Below are 24,508 nucleotides of genomic sequence, written 5' to 3'. Positions count from 1 at the left end.
CACAGTATCTTCCAGTGATTATATTGATTCTTATGTGAAATACAGGTAACAAAACTCTTCTGAGGATGCCATTATCACCAAAACTGCATGTACGCTATTTCAATTTTTTTTTCCAATCAATATTCCCCTTGTGCTCCTTTCCTCCTTCTAGTCCATATTTCTGTGGCACAGATATCAAAGTTGCCTATCATTAAACAGGCTTCACAATCTGTTGCATTTACAAAATCGAATATTTTCCTTTGGTATCTCTACCCTCCTCCCCACAATTTTCTTAATGAATATCTCCTTTAACCATTTAAAATTATAAAGTTCATCCTATACTGTTCCAGATAATTGATTCAATTTCCTACATTATCAATGACTATCCTCTGTGTCAGTGCTCTTATTAGAATCCCCTCATAATGAGCATGCCACACCGACATGTAGATAATTATATATCTAGATAATTATACATCTAGTTTCTTCAGGTTCAGAAGTAAAAACATGTTAGCCAGATAAATTTCTATGTATAGCTGTTTTCATTTTAGAAAGTCAAGTCAACAAGTATCCATTTTTTATACTTCTAGAAGTTATTTTGAATCATCTGTTTTTGGTCTATTATAACATCATGCATTCTGAAACAAAATATTAATCGCTTATTCATTATATCTTTCATTAACTACTGCATGCCCACTTTGTACCACATACTGTGCTTAGGCAACAATGGCTATATATTCCTAGCATATATAATCATAAGAATTTAAGATAAAATGTTATACATTAGAAAATAATTATATGCCAACAAATTGGGACACCCTAAAAGAAATGAATTCCTAGAAACATATAACCTATCAAAACTGAAGCTGGAAGAAATAGAAACTTTGAACAGACTAATAACCAGCAATGAAATTGAATAAGTAATCGAAGAACTCCCTACAAACAAAAGTCCAGGACCAGATGGCTTCACAGATGAATTCCAAATATTTATTATTTTTTAAAGATTTTATTTACTTATTCATGAGAGACAGAGAGAGAGGCAGAGACATAGGCAGAGGCAGAAGCAGGCTCTCCATGGGGAGCCCCATGCGGGACTCGATCTCAGGACCCTGGGATCACACCCTGAGCTGAAGGCCAATGCTCAACCACTGAGCCATCCAGGTGCCCCTAATTCCAAATATTTAAAGAAGCATTAATACCTATTCTCCTCAAACTATTCCAAAAACTAGAAGAGAAAGGAAAACTTCCGAATTCATCCTGAGGCTAGCATTACTCAGATATCAAAACTAGATAAAGATATGACACAAAAAGAGAACCACAGGCCAGTATCTCTGATGAACATGGGTACAAAAAGCCTCAACAAAATAGTAGCAAAATGAATCCAATAATATGTTAAAAAAAAAATCATTCACCACGATCAAGTAGAATTTATTCCCAGGATGCAAGGGTAGTTCAATATTCACAAATCAATGTGATACATCACATCAATAAGAATAAAAACCATATGATCATATGAATAGATGCAGAAAAAGCATTTGACAAAGTAAAAACATCTATTCATGATAAAAACCCTTAAAGTAGGTTTAGAGAGAACATACCTCAACATAATAAAGGCCTTCTCTGAAAAACCCACAGCTGGGGCACCTAGGTGGCTCAGGTCATGATCTCAGGGTCCTGGGATGCAGACTCATGTTGGGCTTCCCCACTCAACAAGGGGTCTTATTGTTTCTTTCCCTCTGCCCTACTCCCTGCTTGTGTGCTCTCTCTTTTTTTTTTTAAAAAAAAAAAAGGAAAGAAAAACCCACAGCCAACATCACACTCAATGGGGAAAAACAGAGCCTTTCCTCTAAGATCGGGAACAGGACAAGGGTGCCCACTCTCATTACTTCATTCAACATAGTACTGGAAGTCCTAGCCACAGTATTAGGCAACAAACAAAATAATAGGCACCCAAACTGTTAAGGAGTAAAACTTTCACTATTTGCAAATGGGGTAATACTACATATAGAAAACCCTAAAGATCCAAACTACTACCAGAACTGATAAATGAATTCAGTAAAGTTGCAGGATACAAAATCAATGTATAGAAACTTGTTCCATTTTTATGTACCAAGAATAAAGCAACAGAAAGAAAAGCATTCCATTTACAACTGTCCTAAAAATAAAATATCTAGGAAGCTTAACCAAAGAGGTGAAAGGCCTATACTTTAAAAACTATAAAATACTGATGAAAAAAGTCCAAGACCCAAAGAAATGGCAAAGCATTCCATGCTCATGGATTAGAAGAAAAAATACTGTTAAAATGTCTATGCCACACAAAGCAATCTACACTTAATATAATGCAATCCCTATCAAAATACCAACGGCATTTCTCACAGAGCTAGAACAATCCTAAAATTTGTATGGAACCACAAAAGACCCTGAATAGCCAAAGCAATCTTGAAAAATTCCATACTTCAAGTTATACTACAAAGTTCTAGTAATTTCTTTTTTTTTTTTTAATTTTTATTTATTTATGATAGTCACAGAGAGAGAGAGAGGCAGAGACACAGGCAGAGGGAGAAGCAGGCTCCATGCACCGGGAGCCCGACGTGGGATTCGATCCCGGGTCTCCAGGATCGCGCCCTGGGCCAAAGGCAGGCGCCAAACCACTGCGCCACCCAGGGATCCCTAGTAATTTCTTTCTAAAGATTTTATTTATTCATGAGAGACACACACAGAGAGAGGGACAGAGAGAGGCAGAGACAGGCAGAGGGAGAAGCAGGCTCCGCGCAGGGAGCCCGATGCGGGACTCGATCCGGGGGCTCCAGGATCACGCCCGAAGGCAGGTGCCAAACCTCTGAGCCACCCAGGGATCCCCAAAACTCTAGTAATTAAAACAGTATGGTACTGGCATAAAAATAGACGCATAGATCATCAGAAGAGAAAGCCCAGAAAACACATCCACAACGAAGCGGTCAATTAATTTTCAACAAAGAGGGAAACAATATCCAATGAGAAAAAGAATCTCTTCAACAAAGAGCGTAGGGAAAACCGGATAGTTACACACAAAAGAAAGAAACCTGATCACTTTTTCATGCCATGCACAAAAATAAACTCAAAATGGATTAAAGACCAAATATGAGACCTGAAACCAAGAAGATCCTAGAAGGGAGAACAGGCAACAATTTCTCTGACATCAGCCATGGCAACAGTTTAGAGAGGTCTCCTAAAGCAAGGGAAATAAAAAATAATAATAATCTGTTGGGACTACATCAAAATACAAAGCTTCTAAAATAAAAATTACAAAGCTTCTGCATAGCAAAGGAAACAACAAAATTAAGAAGCAACCTATGGAATAGGAGAAGCTATTTGCAAATGGTATAGCCAATAAAGGGTAAGATCCAAAATATATAAAGAACTGATACAACTCAACACCCTAAAAACTAATCAAATTAAAAAACGAGCAGAAGACATGAACTGACATTTCTCCAAAGACATCCAGATAGCCAACACATGAAAAGATCCTCAACATCACTCATCATCAGGGAAATGCAAATCAAAACCACAATGAGGTATCACCTCATACCTATCAGAATAGCTAAAATTAAAAAAAAAAAAACACAAGAAACAAGTGTTGGTGAGGATGTGGAAAATAAGGAACCCTCTTTCACTGTTCATGGGAAGGCAAACTGGTGTAGCCACTGTGGAAAACAGTGTGGAGTTTCCTCAACAAGTTAATGGTATTACCCTATAATCAGTAATCACACTACTGGGTATTTGTCCCAAAATACAAATTCAACGGGATACATGCTCGTATGTTGACTGAAGCATTGACAGCCAAATTATGCAAGCAGCCCAAGTGCATTGATTGTATGAATGGATAAAGAAGAGGTAGTATATACATGATGGAATATTACTCAGCCATAAAAAATGAAACCTTGCCATTTGCAACAACATGGATGGAGCTAGAGAATATAATGCTAAGCAAAATAAGCCACAGAAAGACAAATATTATGTGATCTCACTCACGTATGAAATTAAAAAAAAAAAAAAAGAAAGACAGAAATCAAGAAACAGACTCTTAACTACAGAGAACTGATGGTTACCAGAGGAGGAGGTGGGTGAAATAGGTGATGGGAGATTAAAGAGTACATTTATCATGATGAGCACTGAATAGTGCTTAGGATGGTTGAAACACTATATTTATTCATCTGTAACCAATAGAACACTAGGTTAATAAAAAATATTATTTGCCCTAATTTCTGATTTGGCAAGTGTAGCAACAGCAAAATAGGATTTCCTTCCTTCTGTGAAGAAATAAGAGGGTTGAAAAATAAGATTCATAGGATGCCCAGGTGGCTCAGCAGTTGAGCGTCTGCCTTCGGCCCAGGGTGTGATCCTGGAATTCCGGATCAAGTCCCACGCAGGGCTCCCTGCACAGAGCCTGCTTCTCCCTCTGCCTATGTCTCTGCCTTTCTCTTTCTATGTCTCTCATAAATAAATAAAATCTTTAAAACAAAAAATCAGATTGAAGGCCCAAAAGCTCAGAGCTACCAGGATCTTCCCTGTCACCAAGGGGTAGAAAGCATTCATGTGATAAAGAATAATTTAAGCATTTTCAATAAGTGTTCTCAGAGATTTTCAAGCGCTTTAAAAAGTTGCTCAAGTAACTTTTAAGTTAAATGTAAAGAAAACATTAAGCATCTTAGAAAGTTTAAATGAGTTTACTTACAATTGACATTAGAGTTAGTACATAGTGCTGCAGATTCTGTCCATGATGATGAACCATTTTAGCATCAGCTGTAACCATGACTTCCACGTATCTTGGATAAGATAAGAAACGTTTTTTCCTGGAATGTAATTGACTTCTTTCATCTTCCAAGGATTTATTTTTTGAAGGGTGCCCTAAAACCATTTCCTTCTTTACATTAGGATCTTCGTTCATGTTGCTGTAGTTGTGAAGGGGTAAAGTGGTTTGCTTTATTTGACTTTCTGGGGGGAAAAATATAATGCAGAGCCATTAAATTAGATGTGACTAAAAATAATGCACAAAATAGCCAAAAATTTAATACATACACATCTGATTCCAATGTGAAATACAAGGATAAAAAGGAAATTAAGCAATGTTATGCAGCAGTATCATGAAGATTACCATTCCTAGTAATAGGATGGTCATTTTCATAGATTGCCTGAAGAAAAACCAAACTCTTAAGTCTTTTTTTTTTTTCTTTTTAAACAGCTATGACTGTTCAAGTCCATTTATTAACTACTGGGTTAATAAAAAATCAGAGAGTTCCCATTTCTCTCAGTAGGTAAACTGGGCCCTCAAGCCAATGGTATTTCAACTCATTACAGAGTAATCATATTTTGTGTAAAATACAGAACAAAAGCTTCTGTTAAACAATATGTGAAGATCACCACAGACAGAAAAATTAAACCATATAATGGTGGCTTTTTGAATCCAGAAAATCAAATGTGGACATAAACTTCATAATATTTGGTTATATAACCAAATGCAAAGTTTTATGCAGTTTATAAGCATAAAAACATGCTTATGTTTAAATACAGCATTCAAATTATTCAACATTAGAAATTTTTAAGAGGCCACATCTAAGCCCTATGCATTTATAGGACCTGTGCATATTAAGATCGGCATATAAATCAATGGAATAGAATACAAAGCCCAGAAGGAAACACTCATATGTATGGTCAATGATCTTCAACAAGGATGGCAAGACCACTCTATGGGAAAAGAATGGTCTCAAACAAGAGGTGATGGAAAAAACTGGACATTCACATACAGAAGAATGAAATTAGAGACTTATAAAAACTAAAAAACGGATTAAAACCTTAAAAGACACCAAACACTGAAAGTTCTAAAAGAGAATACGATAGAAAAGCTTCATGACATTGGATTTGGCAAGGATTTCTTAAGATACCAAAGGACAGTTAATGGGACAACCAAATTTTTCAATTGCACCAAAAGACATAGCAGAGTGAAAAGGCAACCTATTGAATGAGAGAAAAGATCTACAAATCTTTTTTTCCTGAAGAGAAGAGTCAAAAATGTCTTGTTTTAAGTGCTTTTAGTTCAAAGTAATCCTTATGCCAAAGTGGTATATCTTGGATTGGCATATATCTGCCACTCATCAGAGGACCAAAAGGTTTTCAAGGAATAAATTAGATAATCCAAAAAAGCTATTAGATCAGTTCTAAGTAAATGGGAGTTATTACTTTTGCTATTACTAATTATATTAAAAACTATGTGCACATACTCTTCAAATTAGCTTTTAAAAAACGGACCATAAAAAATTGAAAAATTAAAAAAATAAAATAAAAAAATTGACTATAACTGCTATGTTGTTTAGGAAAAACAGTTGGCTGCTTTGTTGCTAGGTTTTATAAAGCTAAAAATGCCTATTCATAGAGTTGTGCTGTGATGCTGCCGAAATTCTTGAGGCAGGAGCTATATGTGATTGTTTGGCAATCACAGCGATTACCCAAGCCTGTGGCAAAAGAACGAAAAAGTTTTTCATTCTCGAGACTTTTGGGGAGTGATTTACAAGTGCATAACCGTTCTTATAGCAGAGTTGAGTGTGCCCTAACTCCCTTATTTTAAAAATATTTTTCAGATAAATCTTATGAAACATGTAGCCTTAGTTTTAGGGTGATGGTGATAAATAACAACAGCTGCTTTGTATTTTGGGGTTTTTCATTGTCATTACTGAAGACAAATAGACTTCCAAAGCTATTGAGTGTGTTTCTATTCTTCTTATAAATCTTAACGATGTGCCAGGTTCTTGAGTATTTGCTTAGTTGATGCTTTGGGAAGCCTGAGGGAAAAGCACTGATTAGGCTCTTTCAGGCTAAGAGCCACATTCAGCTACTTAGCTGGCAGGAAAGGCCTCATTTTTTTTCCATTAGGGAAACTAGTGGTAGCAGGATCTTGTCTAGCAATACTGAGTAGTCATAAGCACTGTCCACTGTCTACCTGTGAATACTGTTGGTGAGCAAAGGAATGTGCTTGAATCTGCCTAAATTTTTTAAATGGATCTCTGTCAATACTTACTAAAGCTCATGAGGTTTTCTGTGTATTTGCTAGGATAAATCATTCTGTGACATGCTCCTGAAACTCCGCTGAATGTAATCTGATTTGAAAATATCATAGAAAATTTTTTCAACTTTTTTTATTGATGAGTATCAATTCAATAGATATGTGCTGTGAACCAGTGCTATAACAACTTGATAGACTACAATGATTGTGGTCATAAGTGTCAATCACTCAAACATCACATAAAAAAAAGGATCAGAACTATAATGAAGTGCAGGATGTGATTTTATTTATTTATGGACTGAAAAATGTCGGCTCCATTAACCCACTATTCTTTTTTTTTTCCCTGAGCAAGATAATTTCATTCTAGTGGAAATACAGGAATACAACTTCCTAAACAAGTGGAATCATGCATATAAATGTACACAATGTTTTTAAAAGACTCCTACAACTCCACACACACAAAAAGCCCTATTCAAACATGAGCAAAGGATGTGAATAGACATTTCAGCCAAGATAATAAATAAATACCTAACAAGCATGTGACAAGATACTCAACCTTCCTAATTAGAAAAACTCAAATCAAAACTACTGTGAGCTATCACTCCACACCCATTAGGATGGCTATTATAATAATTTAAGTGTTGGCAAAAATGTGGAGAGGTTGGAATCGCTGCACACTATTGGTGGAATTCTAAAATGATGCAATTGCTACAGAAAATATAAAGGTGCCTAAAAAAATTACAAATAGAACTACCATATGATCCAGCAACTCTGAGTATATATTCAAAAATATCAAAAACAGGGTCATAAAGAAACATCCATGTTCATTGCAGCATTATTCACAACACCAAAAGGTATTATCCAATAGCCAAATGTCCATAAATGGATAAATGAATAATGAAGTGTGGTGTGTGTGTGTGTGTGTGTGTGTGTGTGTGTGTGTGTATGGATTATTCAGCCTTAAAGGGAAATTCTGTTACATGTTACAATATAGATGAACCTTGAAGATGTTATGCTAAGTAAAATGAGCCAGTCACGAAAAAAAAAAAAAAAAAAAAAAAAAAGAATGCTGTAGGATTTCACTTACATGAGGTGTCTAAAACAATCAAGTTCATATAAAGTTGAATGGGCGGTTACAAAGGCCTGTCAATAGCTCACTGCCTAAGAAATCACCCAAAGTCTGCCCAGCTTGGCTGCTAAGAAATCAAATATTTCTCTGGCTTGCAATAGTAGGTAAAATGAGAACACAATCCAATTAAGGAAGCACTGTGGTCTGACGTAGACTGACAAAGTTAGAATAGATGGCTCTGTGTAGGCTGAAGTAACAAATAAGAACTCCAAATTGGAACGAAAACAGTAAAAGGATAGAGCAGTTAATAGGAAATGCAAAAATAGGAAAAAAAATAGGATAATTGGGGGGAGGGGGGAGTCCTTAGAACAAAATTACACAATTTCAAATCTAAAGATTGTATTCTTAACAGCACCATAGGAGATAGGTATTGTTCATTCCATATTACAGATGAAGAATCTGCTAAGGAAATTAAAAAACTCACAACCACAGTTGATCACCAATGGAGATGCAAATAAAAACAGAAGGAACAAAACTAAATAGGTCATTTATCATAATAACAGTGAACAGTTTAGATCTGCCTATCAAAAACAAAAGTTTCATATAATTGAGTTAATAAAATCCAGTCATATGTTAAATAGCACATCTGGGATTCAAATTCTGGGAATCTGGCTCAAGTCAGTGGTTTTAACCACTAAAGATACTGTTTGACAATGAAGGTTAAAGGAAAAAAAGAACCAGAATTTAAGAAACACAGTATTAGAAATCTCAAAAGCTTAATTTCTATAGCAAATAAAATGGGAATGTTCTACATAACTGTCAAAATAATTGAATTCAAAAGAAATATTTCATGTTCCAACTCGTAAGAGTATGAATGCATCTTGTCACTAAGTTTAAAAATTGAGAAAGATAAAATAAAACCTATTTCTTGGTGGGTTATAAACTAAATACACACTTTTACCAACACATATGGAACATAAAAAGCAAGAGGACGACCTACGTGGGATTAAAATGATGGGTGCCTCAGGTGAGAGGATTATTGGGACAAATGGGAGGACAAAATGGGAGGGTGGGTAGGAGTGGAATTATGTAGCTACATATGAGTTGCTGTTCGAGTCCTGCATTTCATATTGATTCGTATATTCAGGATATGTATTATTTTATTAAATTCTTAATAATATACCAAACTAATAGCTATTAAAACATGACCACTCTCGCTACTATCATGTACTATTGTTTTGGTAATGCTACCTAATGCAGTAAGACAATAAAATGAAACATACAATACGAATATCAGGAAGAAAGTTTTGTTTTTATTTTGCAGATAAATGTCTTTATTACTTAAAATCCCAATAGATTCAGTTTAAGACTTTCCAAACTAACAACCTCAACACATGAATAACTGAGTAATGAAATATTATTCAGTTGTTAAGAAATGAATTAAGTCTGTGTGTCTGATATGAAAGGAAGACCATGTGTTTTTTAGTAAAAAATGTGTAATAGGTGTAGTATCTTATTTTTGTAAAAACTTCCACAGAATATACAAGTATTTGGCCATAAAAATTTATATAAAATGAGCCAAAAAGGTAAGTATACATGTCAAACTTTTAACATTGGTGGTGCTGGATGCCTGTGACTAGAAGGTGGACAGAACTATTTAATTCTTTAATATCCCTAAGTCCATTAAACCATTACAAATAACTTGTTTTATCATGATTTTTTTTAGTTACCCATGTTTTTAAAAACAGCATTTGTAACTTTTTACAAGCTTAAATATTTAATCTCATTATGTTTCGATATTCATAATTAAACAATTTAACAAATGATAAAGTGACCTTTCCAAATATTCAAATGGGCATTATTCAAAGCTCATTGGTCAGTTACATCATCTTCATGAAACGCTGGTCTTTATTTATGTTCCAAGTCAAATGCTAAAATGAAGTGCCATCCTTTATTAATAGCAAGTGTATTATGACCCAAAAATAATTTAGAGCAAACCATTTCCATCAAATCAGGAACATCATGCAATGGATTAACTGCCCACTAGAACATAAAATAATTACATCTGTAAATAAAACCTTTTTAACAGTATAGTGTATTGTAGAATGCAAGGAGACCGTTGAAAATAATACCTAACATTACACTATAAAATTTACTAAATTTTACTAAAAAATGTACTGGTAAACAGTGTAATTAGAAACCCATAATTCTACATGAATGCCCTACTCACACTTCGAATTATACAAAATTGAATTCATTTTCTTTTCCTATTCCCATGTATGTTCTATTAATGAGTAATAACTTCCTAATATGCAAAACTCATGCTAAACCATGCACTACCAGTGAGCTCTTCTTTTTACCCTTTGTATCTGGTTACCAAGTTCTGCCATTTCTTTCAAATTTTTACTTGTTTTGTTCCTATGGTCAACAGTGGCCTTGTGTCTCCCAACTCTTTCAGGTCCTCTCACCTTTAGAATATTAGAATCACGAATGCAAAATTAAGCACAGCCTCCAAAGTGACCCCACCATCTGCAATCCCTGACCCCCATTCATCCTTCATTCATGTCCAAAAAAATTCATTTCCAAGAGCATCCCTTTTACCTCAAGAAATTACCACTGATGCACACAGACCACAAGTCCAAGCTATTCCCCAAAGCCCACCACTAAACAGTGTTGTCATACTAGCACTACCAGGCAAGCTATAAACTCTTTAAATACTAAGGATGGGGGCATCTGGGTGGCTCAGTGGTTGAGCATCTGCCTTTGGCTTAGGTTGTGACCCTAGGGTCCTGGGATCAAGTCCTGCATTAGGCACCCCGCAGAGAGCCTGCCTTGCCCTCTGCCTATGTCTCTGCCTCTCTCTGTGTCTCTCATGAATAAAATATAAAAAAAAAAATTAAGAAAAATGCTGGGCAACGTGTATGCCCCTTGTAAGTGTTCAACAAATGTTCATGGAGAGAAGGAAAAAAAAAAAAAAAAAAAAACAGGAAAACAGATGGACGAAAATTGGGAGAGAAAGGAAAGAAAGATACACTGAGGGACAAAAGGTTTATGAGCCCTGAAAATCAGAGTAGGAGTAACTAATTGTGATGTACAACAGCAGCAATTCAAAGATGGAGAGATTGCTTTCAATTTTCCTGATAGCAAGTAAAACACTCACTCTGGCCTCTACCTAGGTCAGAACTGACATTAATGCTCTGTATTTGATCACGTGAACAAATTTTATACTTCTCCAATAGCATGAGTATAAAATCAAATGAAGCTTATTCTGGATCATCACTTTTTTTTTTTCTTTTTTAGATTGTATCTAGTGACAGCGTACAAGCAGGGGAAAGGCAGGCAGAGGGAGAAGGAGAAGCAGACTCCCCACTGAGCAGGCAGCCTGAGGCAGGGCTCAATCCTAGGATCCTGGAATCATAACCTGAGCTGAAGGCAGACACGTAGCCAACTGAGCCACCCAGGTGCCCTGGATCATCAGCATTTTAAACCACTTGTTAAGTAGCCAACAGGGCTCCCAATTCAAAGAATAGTTATGTGCCTTGAAATAGTGATCATATCAGATATTATAAAATCTAACTTATTTCCTCAGGATTTAGGTTTTCTGGATTCTATGTCCTACTATGCCAGGCTACTAAGTTTTGTTATTAATGCTACTATGGACACTAATAAACCTAATAAACAGTAATTTACCATGGACTGGTATACTTCACCTAAGTTATCTCCTTTATTATTAATTCTGTAAAGTTGGTACTTTTAATATCCTCATTTTATGTGAAAAGGGGAAACAGGAAGGTTAAAGTCAACTATCCAGGTAATAAAATAATTCTGGAACTTTTTTTTTTTAAACATTAGTATTCAATACAAAGACTTATGAAAATCTATAGTCTCCATGATTTTTCAATATTAAAAATCACCACCACCCTTTTAGAATTATGGCACATAGATTCTAAAGTATTTTACAAAGTTGTATTTCAAAGAGGTTCCCCCATTAATTAGAACCCTACCTACTAGTAATAAGTGTGCAGATTATGGCCTTGCCTGTGACTGGCCAAAACTTGAAACATAAAACAATCATTACATCACCAGTCCTCATTGCATCCCTGAATCAGTTTCTATTATAGTACACATTTTAAAACAGACACGTGACACAGGTTACACGCAATTTCAACAGCCACCAACTAAGTGGCATAACAAAGAAATGAATTCAGATTTCCTCAGTATCAATTATTAGAATTCCAGATCACATGACTCTTCTAAAGGTCATATGTAGTAAGACATGTAGAATGTTAAGAATTTAGTTAACCAGGGTCATAATGGAAAATGCTGTCTCCTACAAAACCAAAAGAGGAACTAACTAGTCATATTCATGAGAATATGGGGTCTAGTCCTTCTTGAATTTCAGAATCAGAACTGAGCCAAGATTTAGACATAAAGTCATTTAGCTCCACTGTGCATGGGCTTGAGACAGTTTCAGTACCATCCTTTCACTCTAGAGGCCCCGAAACAAACAAACAAACAAAAAACCACTGGAAACCCCCAAAGTATTCCCATTAATCCTATATGTAGCAAGAAATTCTAGTTCCTTCTGCTACGAAGGCTGACAGGACAAAGAACACACATGTCAAGCATTACAGTAAATAAAATACCCTTTCTTCACCTACCTTTTCAATAAGCCTCCCCGTGAGTTCACTCTAGAGATGCAGAAGACAGGTCTCCCTAACAAGCTGAATCAATCCTTACACAGGAGTTGAAAATAGGCACACGTTCATTCGTAAGTTCAAAACCTTAGGATGATTTTTGGTAGAAAGGAACATGCACTGGCTTTCTCTTGAGCTTCTGGAAGCCCAATCACTACACCCAAATGGTACAGAAGACAAACTGCATAACGTTTTGCATTTTACGAAGTGCTTTTTACCCACAACTTCAAATCCTATCCCTTATCAACAATTCTAAGCAAAAGGAGACTAAGATAAATTAGTCAACTGACACAAGTGTTAAGACTTCTGAGGGACAACCATACACATGCCAATAGGATATTCTAAACTCCTACTCTATGGCTTCTTGAAGAGACGTCTGAAAGTGTTAGGAGTTAAATTTACATCCGAGCATCTGAAAATACAAATGAAATGTGACATTTCATTCTTTACGGAAAAATCACTTATTCAGAACTCATGTTGAACACTGATCTCTAGTCGGTTTATTTTGCAAGTGTGGCTGAAAATATAGCAGAACACGAATAAAACTGACAACAGTACAGAATTCTACTTTATTCATCTTATCTTCCTACCTTCAGATGAGCCATCATGACAATCCAATTCTAACTCATATCCACTTAGCATGATTTTTTTTTTTAAACAACAGAGAGGCCACTTGAGTTGGGAATGGTGAGAGGGAGAGAAGAAACCCAAGAAGGCCCCACACTGAGAATGGAGCCCGACTCGGGGCTTGAAGTCATGACCCTGAGATCATGACCTGAGCTGAAAAAATCAAGAGTCAGATGCTTAACAGACTGAGCCATCCAGGCACTCCACCACTTACTAAGAATTAACACCTAACCTATTAACTATTGCCCAAATTTCAGAGGAGTTGCTCCGGAACTACAAGATTTCCCAGAGGACAGTCAGCCTCATGCCTGTGGAATCATTCCAAAAACACAGTTAGGTCATTTTAAGTACTGAGTATTCTAGTATCTCCCAAAATGCAGTTAGATAAAAGCAGGCATTTGTAAATATTATGACCTCTATTTGCTCTATCACAATTCAAGTGTTGGTGTTATATTATTTTTCCACCCTAGGACTAACTTGTTAAAAATACTAGTATGGGTATTTCCTATTAGTTTGTCTTGAGTGGGTTTTTTTTTTCTTTTTTGGAAAATAAGGTTATAACTCCTAAGAATCTAAAAAGGAATCTAATCTTATACTTCAACTCATTCTTGCCTAATGCTACTCTGGCCATTCTAATTTCTCCTAGACCTGGCATTCTGAACTAGCCTTTGACTGAAAATAGAATGCTCATGTGAAATATTCTTCTACTCTTTGATATTTGCTTGAGAGGTTTTTTTTTTTCAAATATGGTATTAATGTTAAGAAACTTAGGTCTAATTCAAGGCCATCATAATATAAAATGTTAAAATTAAAACTCTGAAGTCATAGTACTTAATGTCTGTATCATGGAATTAACTTCTATTCACATTGCTTTTGTCAGCTTTTATGAAGTCCACTGATTTTGATTTGAGATACGTGGGAAAAAAAGAAATCAAACTTTGAAGTCATTGATAAACTGAATTCTTATTTTCAAATAGATACTCATTTTATGGTACATCTCAGAATGTCATAGATCACCATGATTTAAAAAAGAGTGTTTTTGTCAATCTTAACATCAGGATATTAATCTAATCTAACATCTAGGTACAGTTATGCGTATGCAAAGAAAGTTGTAGACTGCAGACTAACAGGTCACAATGAGGGAGTTTTATCCTCCTCAGTTTTCTGGCTCTCTTCCAAGAAAGAAAAGCCCAAGAAAGCAGCCTTCTTGGGGTAGGTCCAAAGGTCTGGATATTCTCCACATGAAACAGTGTATCTGTCGCCTGACCTGGCAAGGGGCCCAACTCTTACTCCAGCAGTAATGATCTTCACAAAGAGTAGAACACAGGCAGGGACCAGCCAAGAGCATGGACCATGCTTGTGCTGTTTCCCCTGCATTTGTACTCATTGTGAGAGCAGCCCAATCTCATGTCTCCAGGTCTTTAAATAGGGCAGCAATACTGAATCAGATTCTAATTGCAAATAATTAAAGTCTTTACTTCCTTTTCAGGAGGAATTATCACATGGGTAAGCGGTAGAGAGCCAAAGATTAAAATTTACTTCACTAAGCATTTGCAATTAAATCGTGGTTGGTAGACCAAAGGACAACTGTAGAATGAGCCATATGGTTGATTAACAATCTAAAACTATAGGTAGAAAAATTTATGTTTACTGCTCCTTACAAATCTATTAAGTTATTTTCACTTCTTTGGTCTGTAGATCTCAGATATTAGTGAGCAAAATAAAAATAAGGATATCCCTACACAGCTCACATACCCTGGCCCATCATTTTAATCATTCCCTTTCATAGACCATCTTCTTGCTTTCAAGGGACAAAATTACAAACCAAATGGACTCATGAACAAGTATACGAAAATTCTAAATAAGTTATCAAAGCCAGCCTGATAAAAACATGAGGTGGACTTGACATTTGAAAATCAATTATCTGGGGGCACTTGGGTGGCTCCGTAGGTTAAGGTCACAAGGTCATGAGATTGATCCACTGTAGGACTCCACACTCAGCATGGAGTCTGTTTAAGATTCTCTCCCTCTGCTCCTGCTTGTACATGCACTCTAAAATAAATTTTTAAAAAATCAGTTATTCGAAGAAAAATACATGATCACCTTGGTATAAGCAGAGGAAAATACTTTTGATGAAATTCAACACCCAGTAATAATAAAAATTAAGCTAGAAATACAGGGGGAACTTCCACAGACATTGCACATGTTAGAAAATGATGAAATTTTCCCTCCTAAAATCAGTGATAAGGCAAGGATTTTCATTATTGCCAGGTCTTGTCAACTTTGTTCTACAAATCCTAGCCAGTGCAATAATAGAAAAGAAATAAAAGGTTAACAGATTGTAAAGAAATAACTGTCTTTGTGATTTTTCATGTACAAATCCAAAAGCATCAACAGATAAACTATTAGGATATATGAACAAGGTTGCTGAACAGTAAACTCAATATGAAAATTGTTTTTTTATGTAGAAAAAATGAAGTTTTCAATATTATACCCCTTACAGTAAAAAAAAAAAAAAAAAAAAAAAAAATTCACCCAATACCCCAATGCCCAGGAACAAACGACATACAACAGCTCTACAAAGATGTAGGACAGCTCTACACTATTAATGTGGGAAATAAGGCACCCCAGGTGGCTCGGCGTTTTGGCGCCGCCTTCGGCCCAGGGTATGATCCTATAGACTCTGGATTGAGTCCCATGTCGGGGCTCTCTGCGTGGAGCCTGCTTCTCCCTCTGCCTGTGTCCCTCATGGATAAATAAATAAGATCTTTAAAAAAAAAATGTGGGAAATAAATAAATGGAGGATATGCCATACTGATGGGTTAGAAGACACTATAAAGATACCACCTCACCAGATTGAGCTCTTGATTAATAAAATCCATTTTTGTTCCTTTTGCAGAAACCAACAACCTGATTCCAAGATTTATATGTAAATGCAAAGGGTAAAGAAAAACCAAGACAATCTTGCGAAGTCAAGGGCTTCTTCCACATTTCATAACTTATAGAGCTATTTTTTAAATACATACACAATTTTTTAAGTACAGTGGCACAATGAATAGACCAACAGAAGTCCCAAATAGATCCACATATAGGGACACTTTTCTGAATAAATGTGATACATTTTTAAAATTCTTATGAAATACCTGTTAACTTTAACAAAATAAAGTTTTATTTACTATTGCTTTGGATGGTTTCTTTAAGTCCATTTTGGGGATTTTGACAAGAGTAATGTGTTTAAAATTGACAGACTGAGCTCTTATTTTCAGATAGGTTTTTTAATTTAATACTATATCCCAAAATTTAACATAGGACTTTTTATTTTTTTTATTTTTTTTTTTAACATAGGACTTTTTAAATGAAGCTTTTCACAACAGGATTAGTTCCTAACAAACGCAGCCTAAAAATAATTCATCTAAGTCTCTTCACAATACTAAAGTTTTATTCATGCCAAGATTCTTGAACCCATTTCAATTAGCACATCTGAGGTCACCAATCATCCCCTAACTTAGCAAAATTCAGTAATCAGTTCCAAATCTTCATATTCTTTGAATTCCTATCATTTAGCCAATTAATCTATCCTACGTTTCTGAGAAGTCTTCAAATGGCTTTGGGGCACACATTCTGGTCCCTTTACTACCTTCCTGGCTTCTTAAACTTTCCTAGTTTAATCTTCACCTTTTCAAGTGTTAAACACTGGCATTGCACACAGTTCAGTTCCCTTCTGTATTCTGATCTATTCTCCATGCAACTTCATACAGCCTTAGATGTAGGATATAGGATATGCTACTCTAATTCCTGTTATTTCAAGCCGAGACACCCTTACTGACCTTCCAATTTATTTTCTATTGCCTACTTGGCTTGTCTCCCTCTGGATATCTAGTTGGCAGCGCAAACCCAAAATATCTAAGGAGAAAAAACAAAAACAAAACAAAAACAAAACTCCTGATGTTCCTTCCTAAACCTGTGGTTCCCATAGCCTTCCCCATGCTCAATAAATGAAAACTCCATCCTTCCATTTGTTCAGGCAAAAATTAAACACACTATTTAGGATAATCTGACCACTCTTACTCTCAACATTCAACTCCCCACACTGGTCAGCTTGACCATCAAAACACATAGTTTTGCAGGTGGCTACTTCTAACTTTATGGCTACACTCTAATTCCAGACCTCATCATTGCTCAGCCTGATTACTGCAGTACCCTCCTAACTCTCCTTGCTTTTCCCTTGTTCTGCTGGTCTTTTCTGCATGTAATGATCTGTATGATCTCTTTAAAACGTAGGCTGATCTAGGTTTCTCTCCTGTTCAAAATCCTTCTAATATTGGAGCCAAAATCTTTATTATGATTTACAATACCCTATGTGTTGGGGTAGATTCACCATGAACCAAAAGCTACTTAAACTTCTGGTCTCTCATAAAAATCCCTTTTCCAGGCCTTAAAAAGAATCCTAGAGATTTTGCATTAATTTTTCTTAAAGCACCCTCCCCTTAATCTGTTTAGTCTTCAGGCCCTACAACCTGGATCCACCCATTAACAACTCAATCTAGCCTCCCACTACCACTGTGACTTCATCTCCTACTACCCCCCCCCCCCCCGCACTTGTACAGGCTGGTTATGGGACATGTTAAACAGGCCCCAGCACCTTTGTAGCTTCAGCGAAGGAGGCACTCAATAAATATTTTACAAATGAAGGAACAAATGAATAAACAAATCCATGTTGGGGCAAGGTTGAGACCTTAGCCTCCAGAGTTATTAATGCGAAACAAGAACAAGAATCTCCCCTTAACAGCTTTTTTTCTTCACTTAATCACATGGAACAGGAAAAACCCCTACATGTCTTACCACTGCACTCATCTTGCTTACCTTCTCCTTCCTTCTCCCAGCCCACCATGAGGTGAGAAACAAAGGGCAGACTACTGACCCAGCACCATAAATTTTCTCTTTCCAGCTGAATGCTATGAACAGAAGCCTCCAGGACTAGTAGTGAATACACTAAAAAGAATTCAGAAATTTCTATTTGCTGTTGCAAAATCAGATTTTGAAAGTCAAAACCTGAATATTACCTTTGGACTTCCACTTTGTACTTTCCCCATCCCCCAAATAAGATGCTGAGGAATGTATGTCTAGAAAGCCAAGTGTGAGTAATCCCAATTTGCTAAAATATATACAAAAGTATTAGATATAGCAGTAGAAAAGTGAATTAACCTAAAACTCTACACAGTTTTACACCAAACGTACTACTGGTCCTTTTACATAGCCTGTATGTTACTAATATCTCAGCCCTCTATCCATTCTATCTCTCAGCAGGTTAACCTATTAATCTATTGTCAAAAACATCCTTCATTCTGAATTTCTCACCAGTTTTGGGCTTTTCCTTTTGTAGTGCTTAAAGTACCTCAATTTTTCCAACACTAATCACAACTGTTCACCTGTTTGTACACATTCTCATTTTCTCTACCTAGCATTTATTCCTCCAACAGTCCCCAGTTTCAACTTGGGTACCTATCCCAGCAACCCCAGTGCTGTCTGATTCCAGTTGTATCGTCCTAACCCACAAGCAGGGTTGGTCTGGCTGATTACAGCTCTGCCACCAATAACAGCAATTGGTTCAGGCCAAGTCAGATCCCACAAAATAATCAGACCCTATACTAGGACCTTAGTTTGAACTACTGGGGCGATGTAGTTCCCAATATCCCCTGGATTGGTGTGGTTAAAGTCCAAATCCCTTCACCAGGCTTACCCATACCTTCATTAGCTTGCTCCTCCTTACTTCTCCAGCATCACATCATCCTGGCATCTTCTGGCATCCCACACTTTACTTTTGGTTTCCTAAGTGGTTTAAGCACTGACTCCTCCCCAGGCATTTGCACATGCTGTCGCTTCTATCTGGAATACTTTTTGCCCTCTCCCTTTCTCCTGACCAATCCTGCTCATCTTTTGAGCTTCGGATAAGGAGTTATTTTTTCAAGTAAGCCTTCTGACTTTCCCATCTGAGCTACATCTTCCTATGAGGCCCCAAATCATCTTCCGAATTAACCTTGTCTTACACACCTGACGGAGCAGAAAGGTTATTTTGGTAATAATAATTCCCATTCATCCGCCCAGCAGTTATTATATACATAATTAGTATTAGTTGCTGTGAAGAATGTAAAAAAAAAAAAAAAAGTGGAATAAAAAAAAAGTGGAATAAAATGCTACCATTTCCTTTGAAGAACATAAACAAAATCTTAAAATCAACAGGTGGGACAGAAGTATAACAAATTTAAGAACAATGCAAGACAGTGTTAATTACATGAACAATATAGCCCCTAAATTTTGGGATATTCCATAGCTCATAATTCCAGAGACCACATTCTTAACCTTAAAAAACTGTAAGCAGGTATATGAACCAGAAGAAAATAATTAAGATGCTAATTATAAAACAATTTAATAGCAATTTTCAGTAAAGCAAGAAATTAAGAATGTACAATTAGTGAAAGACCTAAAAATGAATGATTCCAATCACATTTAATATTTTTTGTTTGTATAAATGAAGACCATCTTAAGTATTTACATCAACTCCTATTTAGAGTAAAGGTTTGTTTTACACAAATTTGAGATGGAAAAGATTAAGGAAAATTGTGTTAAGGCTAAATGACTAAATATGAAACAAGCCAAAGGAAGTACAAGATAGTAGATCACTGAAGAGCAAGCACTACTATGAGGCTAAGTGGAAATGTATTCAATTCCAGCAGAGGAGGCTTACATTGCTGTCAAGTGAAAACTCACAGGAATTTTACCAAGTTGCAAAGGGACTAAAAACCTTATACACAAATTTCAAAACCACAAAGCGCACCAACCTAAAGCAAAGATGAAAAGTACTCTTAATGGAGGTACAACGGAAAAACAAACGTGAATTTCAATGGGTTAATAGTCTCAGTCCCTCCTCAACCGATTTGATAATTACATGAACCAAAACAAGTTGACAAGAGTAAAAAAAAAAAAAAAATTAAAACTCCTAACACATGAGAAGCTCTAATTTTACAGCCATGGAAGGAAATAAAATTGTAATGGATTTAAAGTAGTTTGACACCATTATATTTAAGACACTAGCAGATCTTACTCTCCAATCAAGGGCTATGATTAGGATAGCTTATCTTACACGTTAAGACCTCGTAATCCTCTCCTAATTCACTTCCAAGCTAGCAGAGAGGTTATCAAGGGGAAAACAACCTTGCCTTCAAAACGGAGAATAAATCAGTATTTCTAGTCTAATGATACAGTATAAATAATCCTTGTATAAAGAAGAGATTTAGAAAAACTCAATTCTTAGGAGTAGACAGGTAGACAAAAAGAACTGTTACTGCACCTAAAATGTAAGAGATTAAAGTTACTTTCCATGTTCGGTTTTCAAAATGCTCCCAACTCTGGTTCCTAGGATATTGGTTCCCTTCCTCACTACCCATTTCACATAACTTAATCGAGGTAGGAATTAACCACTTATTAGCAGCCCTTGACAGTTAAGATTTCAGGCAAAACAGAACTTCAAAGCTCTGGGACATGGTCACAGACTTAACACAAAATAAGCATCATATATGGGAAATGAATTCTTCTCTTTGGAATACACTATTACATGCAAATTTCATTATACAAGCAGAGCATTCAACTGGCAAAATAGGTCCACTAATAAGAACCCTGTATGCATGGAACAACAGTCACACCACTACTAGGTTCCTGCCCTTCCCTTCAGAGGACACATCTGTAAGAATGATCAGAGCTCAGGGTTACTTTGAAGATCCGTAAGATGACCATGAAGAGCACGCTTCACAATCCGCGTTAGGCAGCCATACTGCAGAGGATTCACAATCTCAAAACCTTAACAGATCAAATTTCACTATTTAGGATTTTTCCTTGGGGACAAAATTTAACTTCAAAACATTACTAATAAGACTGATGAGGGCAGCCCAGGTGGCTCAGCAGTTTAGTGCCGCCTTCAGCGCAGGGTGTGATCCTGGAGACCAGGGATCGAGTCCCACATCAGGCTCCCTGCATGGAGCCTGCTTCTCCCTCTGCCTGTGTCTGTGCCTCTCTCTCTGTCTCTCATGAATAAATAAATAAAATTTAAAAAAAAGACTGATGAATAACTACTTAAAATATTCTAAAGGACATGAAAGTTAAAGCAAAAAGGGAGATCTGAACAGCTGAGGCAGATGATCTGTCATTCAAATACACATCTTCTCTAGGTAATTACTTTTCAAAAGTAATACTTGCTAAATTTCCGTTGTATAGCATGCATTTGATTTAGATAGATTTGGCCCTCCCCACCACCAAAAAAGGCTTCTTTGGTGACTGGTAGAGATGGAGAGGGAGGTAGAAGAGAGTGGTGGCTTCAAGATTTAGATGCACTGGATCCAAGTGCCACTGAGACACCCAACAAAACACAAGCAGCAGACAACCGTAGGCTTGAGATTTAACCTTAACAAGCAAGAGTTAACATTTAGAGAGTATAATCCTTTAATTAGGGAAGTAGGAAAAAAATCACACAGACAATTTAAAAATGGTCTAAAACGGTGGCCACAAAAAGCACATAAAAAAAAACTTAAATATGGATGGGAGAGCATTAACCAGCAGGGAGAGAAATGGGATGAATGGTAAGAAAGAAGTCAAAGTGGAAACAAATTAGTTCAGAGAAGCCAAAGGCATAGGACAATTACATTAAAGTCAAGCAACAGGGGCGCCTGGGTGGCTCAGCCGGTTGAGTGACTCAATTTTGGCCTAGGTCACCTCAGGGTTGTGAGACTGAGCCCCACATTGGCCTATGCCAGCTGGGAATCTGCATGAAGATTCTCTCCGACTGCCCTTCCCCCTCACCCAGGCATTCTCTCAAACAAATCTAAAAAAAAAAAAAAAAAAAGTCACTCCATACTGAGAAATGAGAAATACCCCCTAAAAATGAGTTAGTGGTGAGAGGTTATTGCTTTTGGCAAGTAGGTCACAAGTGATCTTGAGAGTAGTTTTAGTAAAGGGTGGGCAGATGAGTGAGTTCTCTGTAGCTTTTTCTATACGTATTTAGAAGCTTGAGTTGAGTCTAAGTGATCTTGAAAGTAGTTTTAGTAAAGGGTGGGCAGATGAGTGAGTTCTCTGTAGCTTTTTCTATACGTATTTAGAAGCTTGAGTTGAGTCTTAAATGTACCATTAACAAGTTTATTAGCTCAAAATATTAGCCATGGTCAGGGATCTTGGAAAGTTTTAGGATTTGTAAACAGGTAGCTAACCAGCCAAATGCAGCTCTTGTGTTTCTTCCCCAACCCCACCCCCATCCCCTACACAAAAATATGAGATTTTCAAATCATAAAATACAAAAGATCCGGTAATACTGGTCTCCCATTCACGGTGTACCCTTTGCCAGAAGCATGCCTGTGTCCTGGTGGATACCTCTGTGTCCTAATGGCACCTCACTTTACTCATTTCCTATGACTTCCTGGTCCCCAAAGCTGTGAAGTACTGCAGCTGGAAACCTGGAAACTTGACCTTTACTGAAATAAACATCAGCCATTTACTATCTACTCTAGGTTAAGACCCAGAAAGGTAAAGTCTCAAAGCCAGAACTCTTCCTGACTCCTGGCTTAAGTCAACTGTGGTCCCTGCTGACACTAAAGACATCCAGCTTTCCCCAAACTGATGCTGATTTAATCTTTAAAAGGGAAATCATCCGTGTGTGAAGGAAATTTGCAAGAATTTTCATGCATTCACAGGAATATTATCCACATGGCTTACACACAGAACAAGCTTTACCACCTCAAAGCGGAGGAAAAAGCTTTAAGGAAATTATCTTCCATGTACCGTCTTACGTGCACTTCACTGGACATTCCAATCCTTTGTCAACAACAGAGCTGCTTCGGTTCAGTACCCTGGCCTTCAGTCTCTTCTCATTCAAACCCAAAACTATCTGTAAAAAATAAATACTGGGCAGCCCAGGTGGCTCAGCGGTTTAGTGCCGCCTTCAGCCCGGGGCCTGATCCTGGAGATCGAATCCCACGTCCGGCTCCCTGCATGGAGCCTGCTTCTCCCTCTACCTGTGTCTCTGCCTCTTTCTCTCTCTCTCTCGAATAAATATTTTTTAAAAATAAAATAATTAAAAAATAAATACTGCCAAGTGAGTAACACCTTCAAAAGATCATAGGATGTCTCAGCTTTAAAACGGGTTTCTCAATGCCTATGGAATAGCCCACAAATCCTACAGTCCTTTCAGATCTGCATCTGTACCTTCAGAATCCCATTTCCCCTACCTTCCCATACTCTTCATGCACGTCAGGACTCTGAACATACCAATACTATTCCCTCTTCTCTACAGACCTCTTCTAACTCCTACGGGTTAATTCATGATTTGACATTCAGCCACAGAATCAAACTGTTTTATCCTTATGTCTGCCAGCACAGCCCAGCTTTCACAGGCACATTAAAGTCCTTAAAAGCCTTCAACCTACAAACCCCAGTACTGATTTTACTTTCTGCCCAACAGAGGCCCTCTCCACCTAACAACCTCCCAACAGTGTAGTAATAAAGCCTTTTGCCCATACTCTCTCCCACACTTCCCTGCCTCCTGACCAACCCAGATGCTTCCCCACATGGCTCATCATGGGCCATGTCCCCATCTCTTGAAAATTTTAAGAGATTTAAAGGCAGTATCTCCATGTCTGTCACTTTACCATGCTTTATCCAAAACTTTTGAATGCAAGTCCCCCTCTACTACCACCCTTTTTATTTTGCTTAGAAAATGCTTATGGGGCAGCCCCGGTGGCGCAGCAGTTTAGCGCCCGCCTGCTGCCCGAGATCGAGTCCCACGTCGGGCTCCCTGCATGGTGCCTGCTTCTCCCTCTGCCTCTCTCTCTCTAGCTGTGTCTCTATGAATAAATAAATAAAATCTTAAAAAAAAAAAAAGAAAGAAAATGCTTATGAATCCTTCACAATGGAGATTAAGTGGTTTAAATATCACCACCTTGGTAAAACCCAAAGCAGTTGTTCTCAGCTCCTTCAGCTGCATAAAATATCGCTCCTAACCCAGGGCAGCCTTGGTTGTTTTGTGATTTCTGTTCTTGTGTTCTTTTACACCCACTGGGCTTT

At 37.0% G+C, this 24,508-nt stretch overlaps 1 protein-coding gene across 4 annotated transcripts in view; it reads right to left on the bottom strand.

Moving 5' to 3' along the window:
• Nucleotides 1-24,508, bottom strand: part of ADAMTS20 (ADAM metallopeptidase with thrombospondin type 1 motif 20) — a 162,665-nt gene that overhangs the window by 122,527 nt on the left and 15,630 nt on the right. For all 4 annotated transcript variants that reach the window (XM_072798274.1, XM_072798277.1, XM_072798276.1 and 1 more), the window contains exon 4: nt 4,691-4,950. In XM_072798274.1, the coding sequence (XP_072654375.1) occupies nt 4,691-4,950 (260 nt within the window). The remainder of the gene's footprint in view (nt 1-4,690; nt 4,951-24,508) is intronic.

This window comes from Canis lupus, chromosome 25, assembly GCF_048164855.1.
Source record: "Canis lupus baileyi chromosome 25, mCanLup2.hap1, whole genome shotgun sequence".
In the NCBI taxonomy this organism is placed as follows: domain Eukaryota; kingdom Metazoa; phylum Chordata; class Mammalia; order Carnivora; family Canidae; genus Canis; species Canis lupus.
This window is presented reverse-complemented; position numbering and strand designations above follow the sequence as displayed.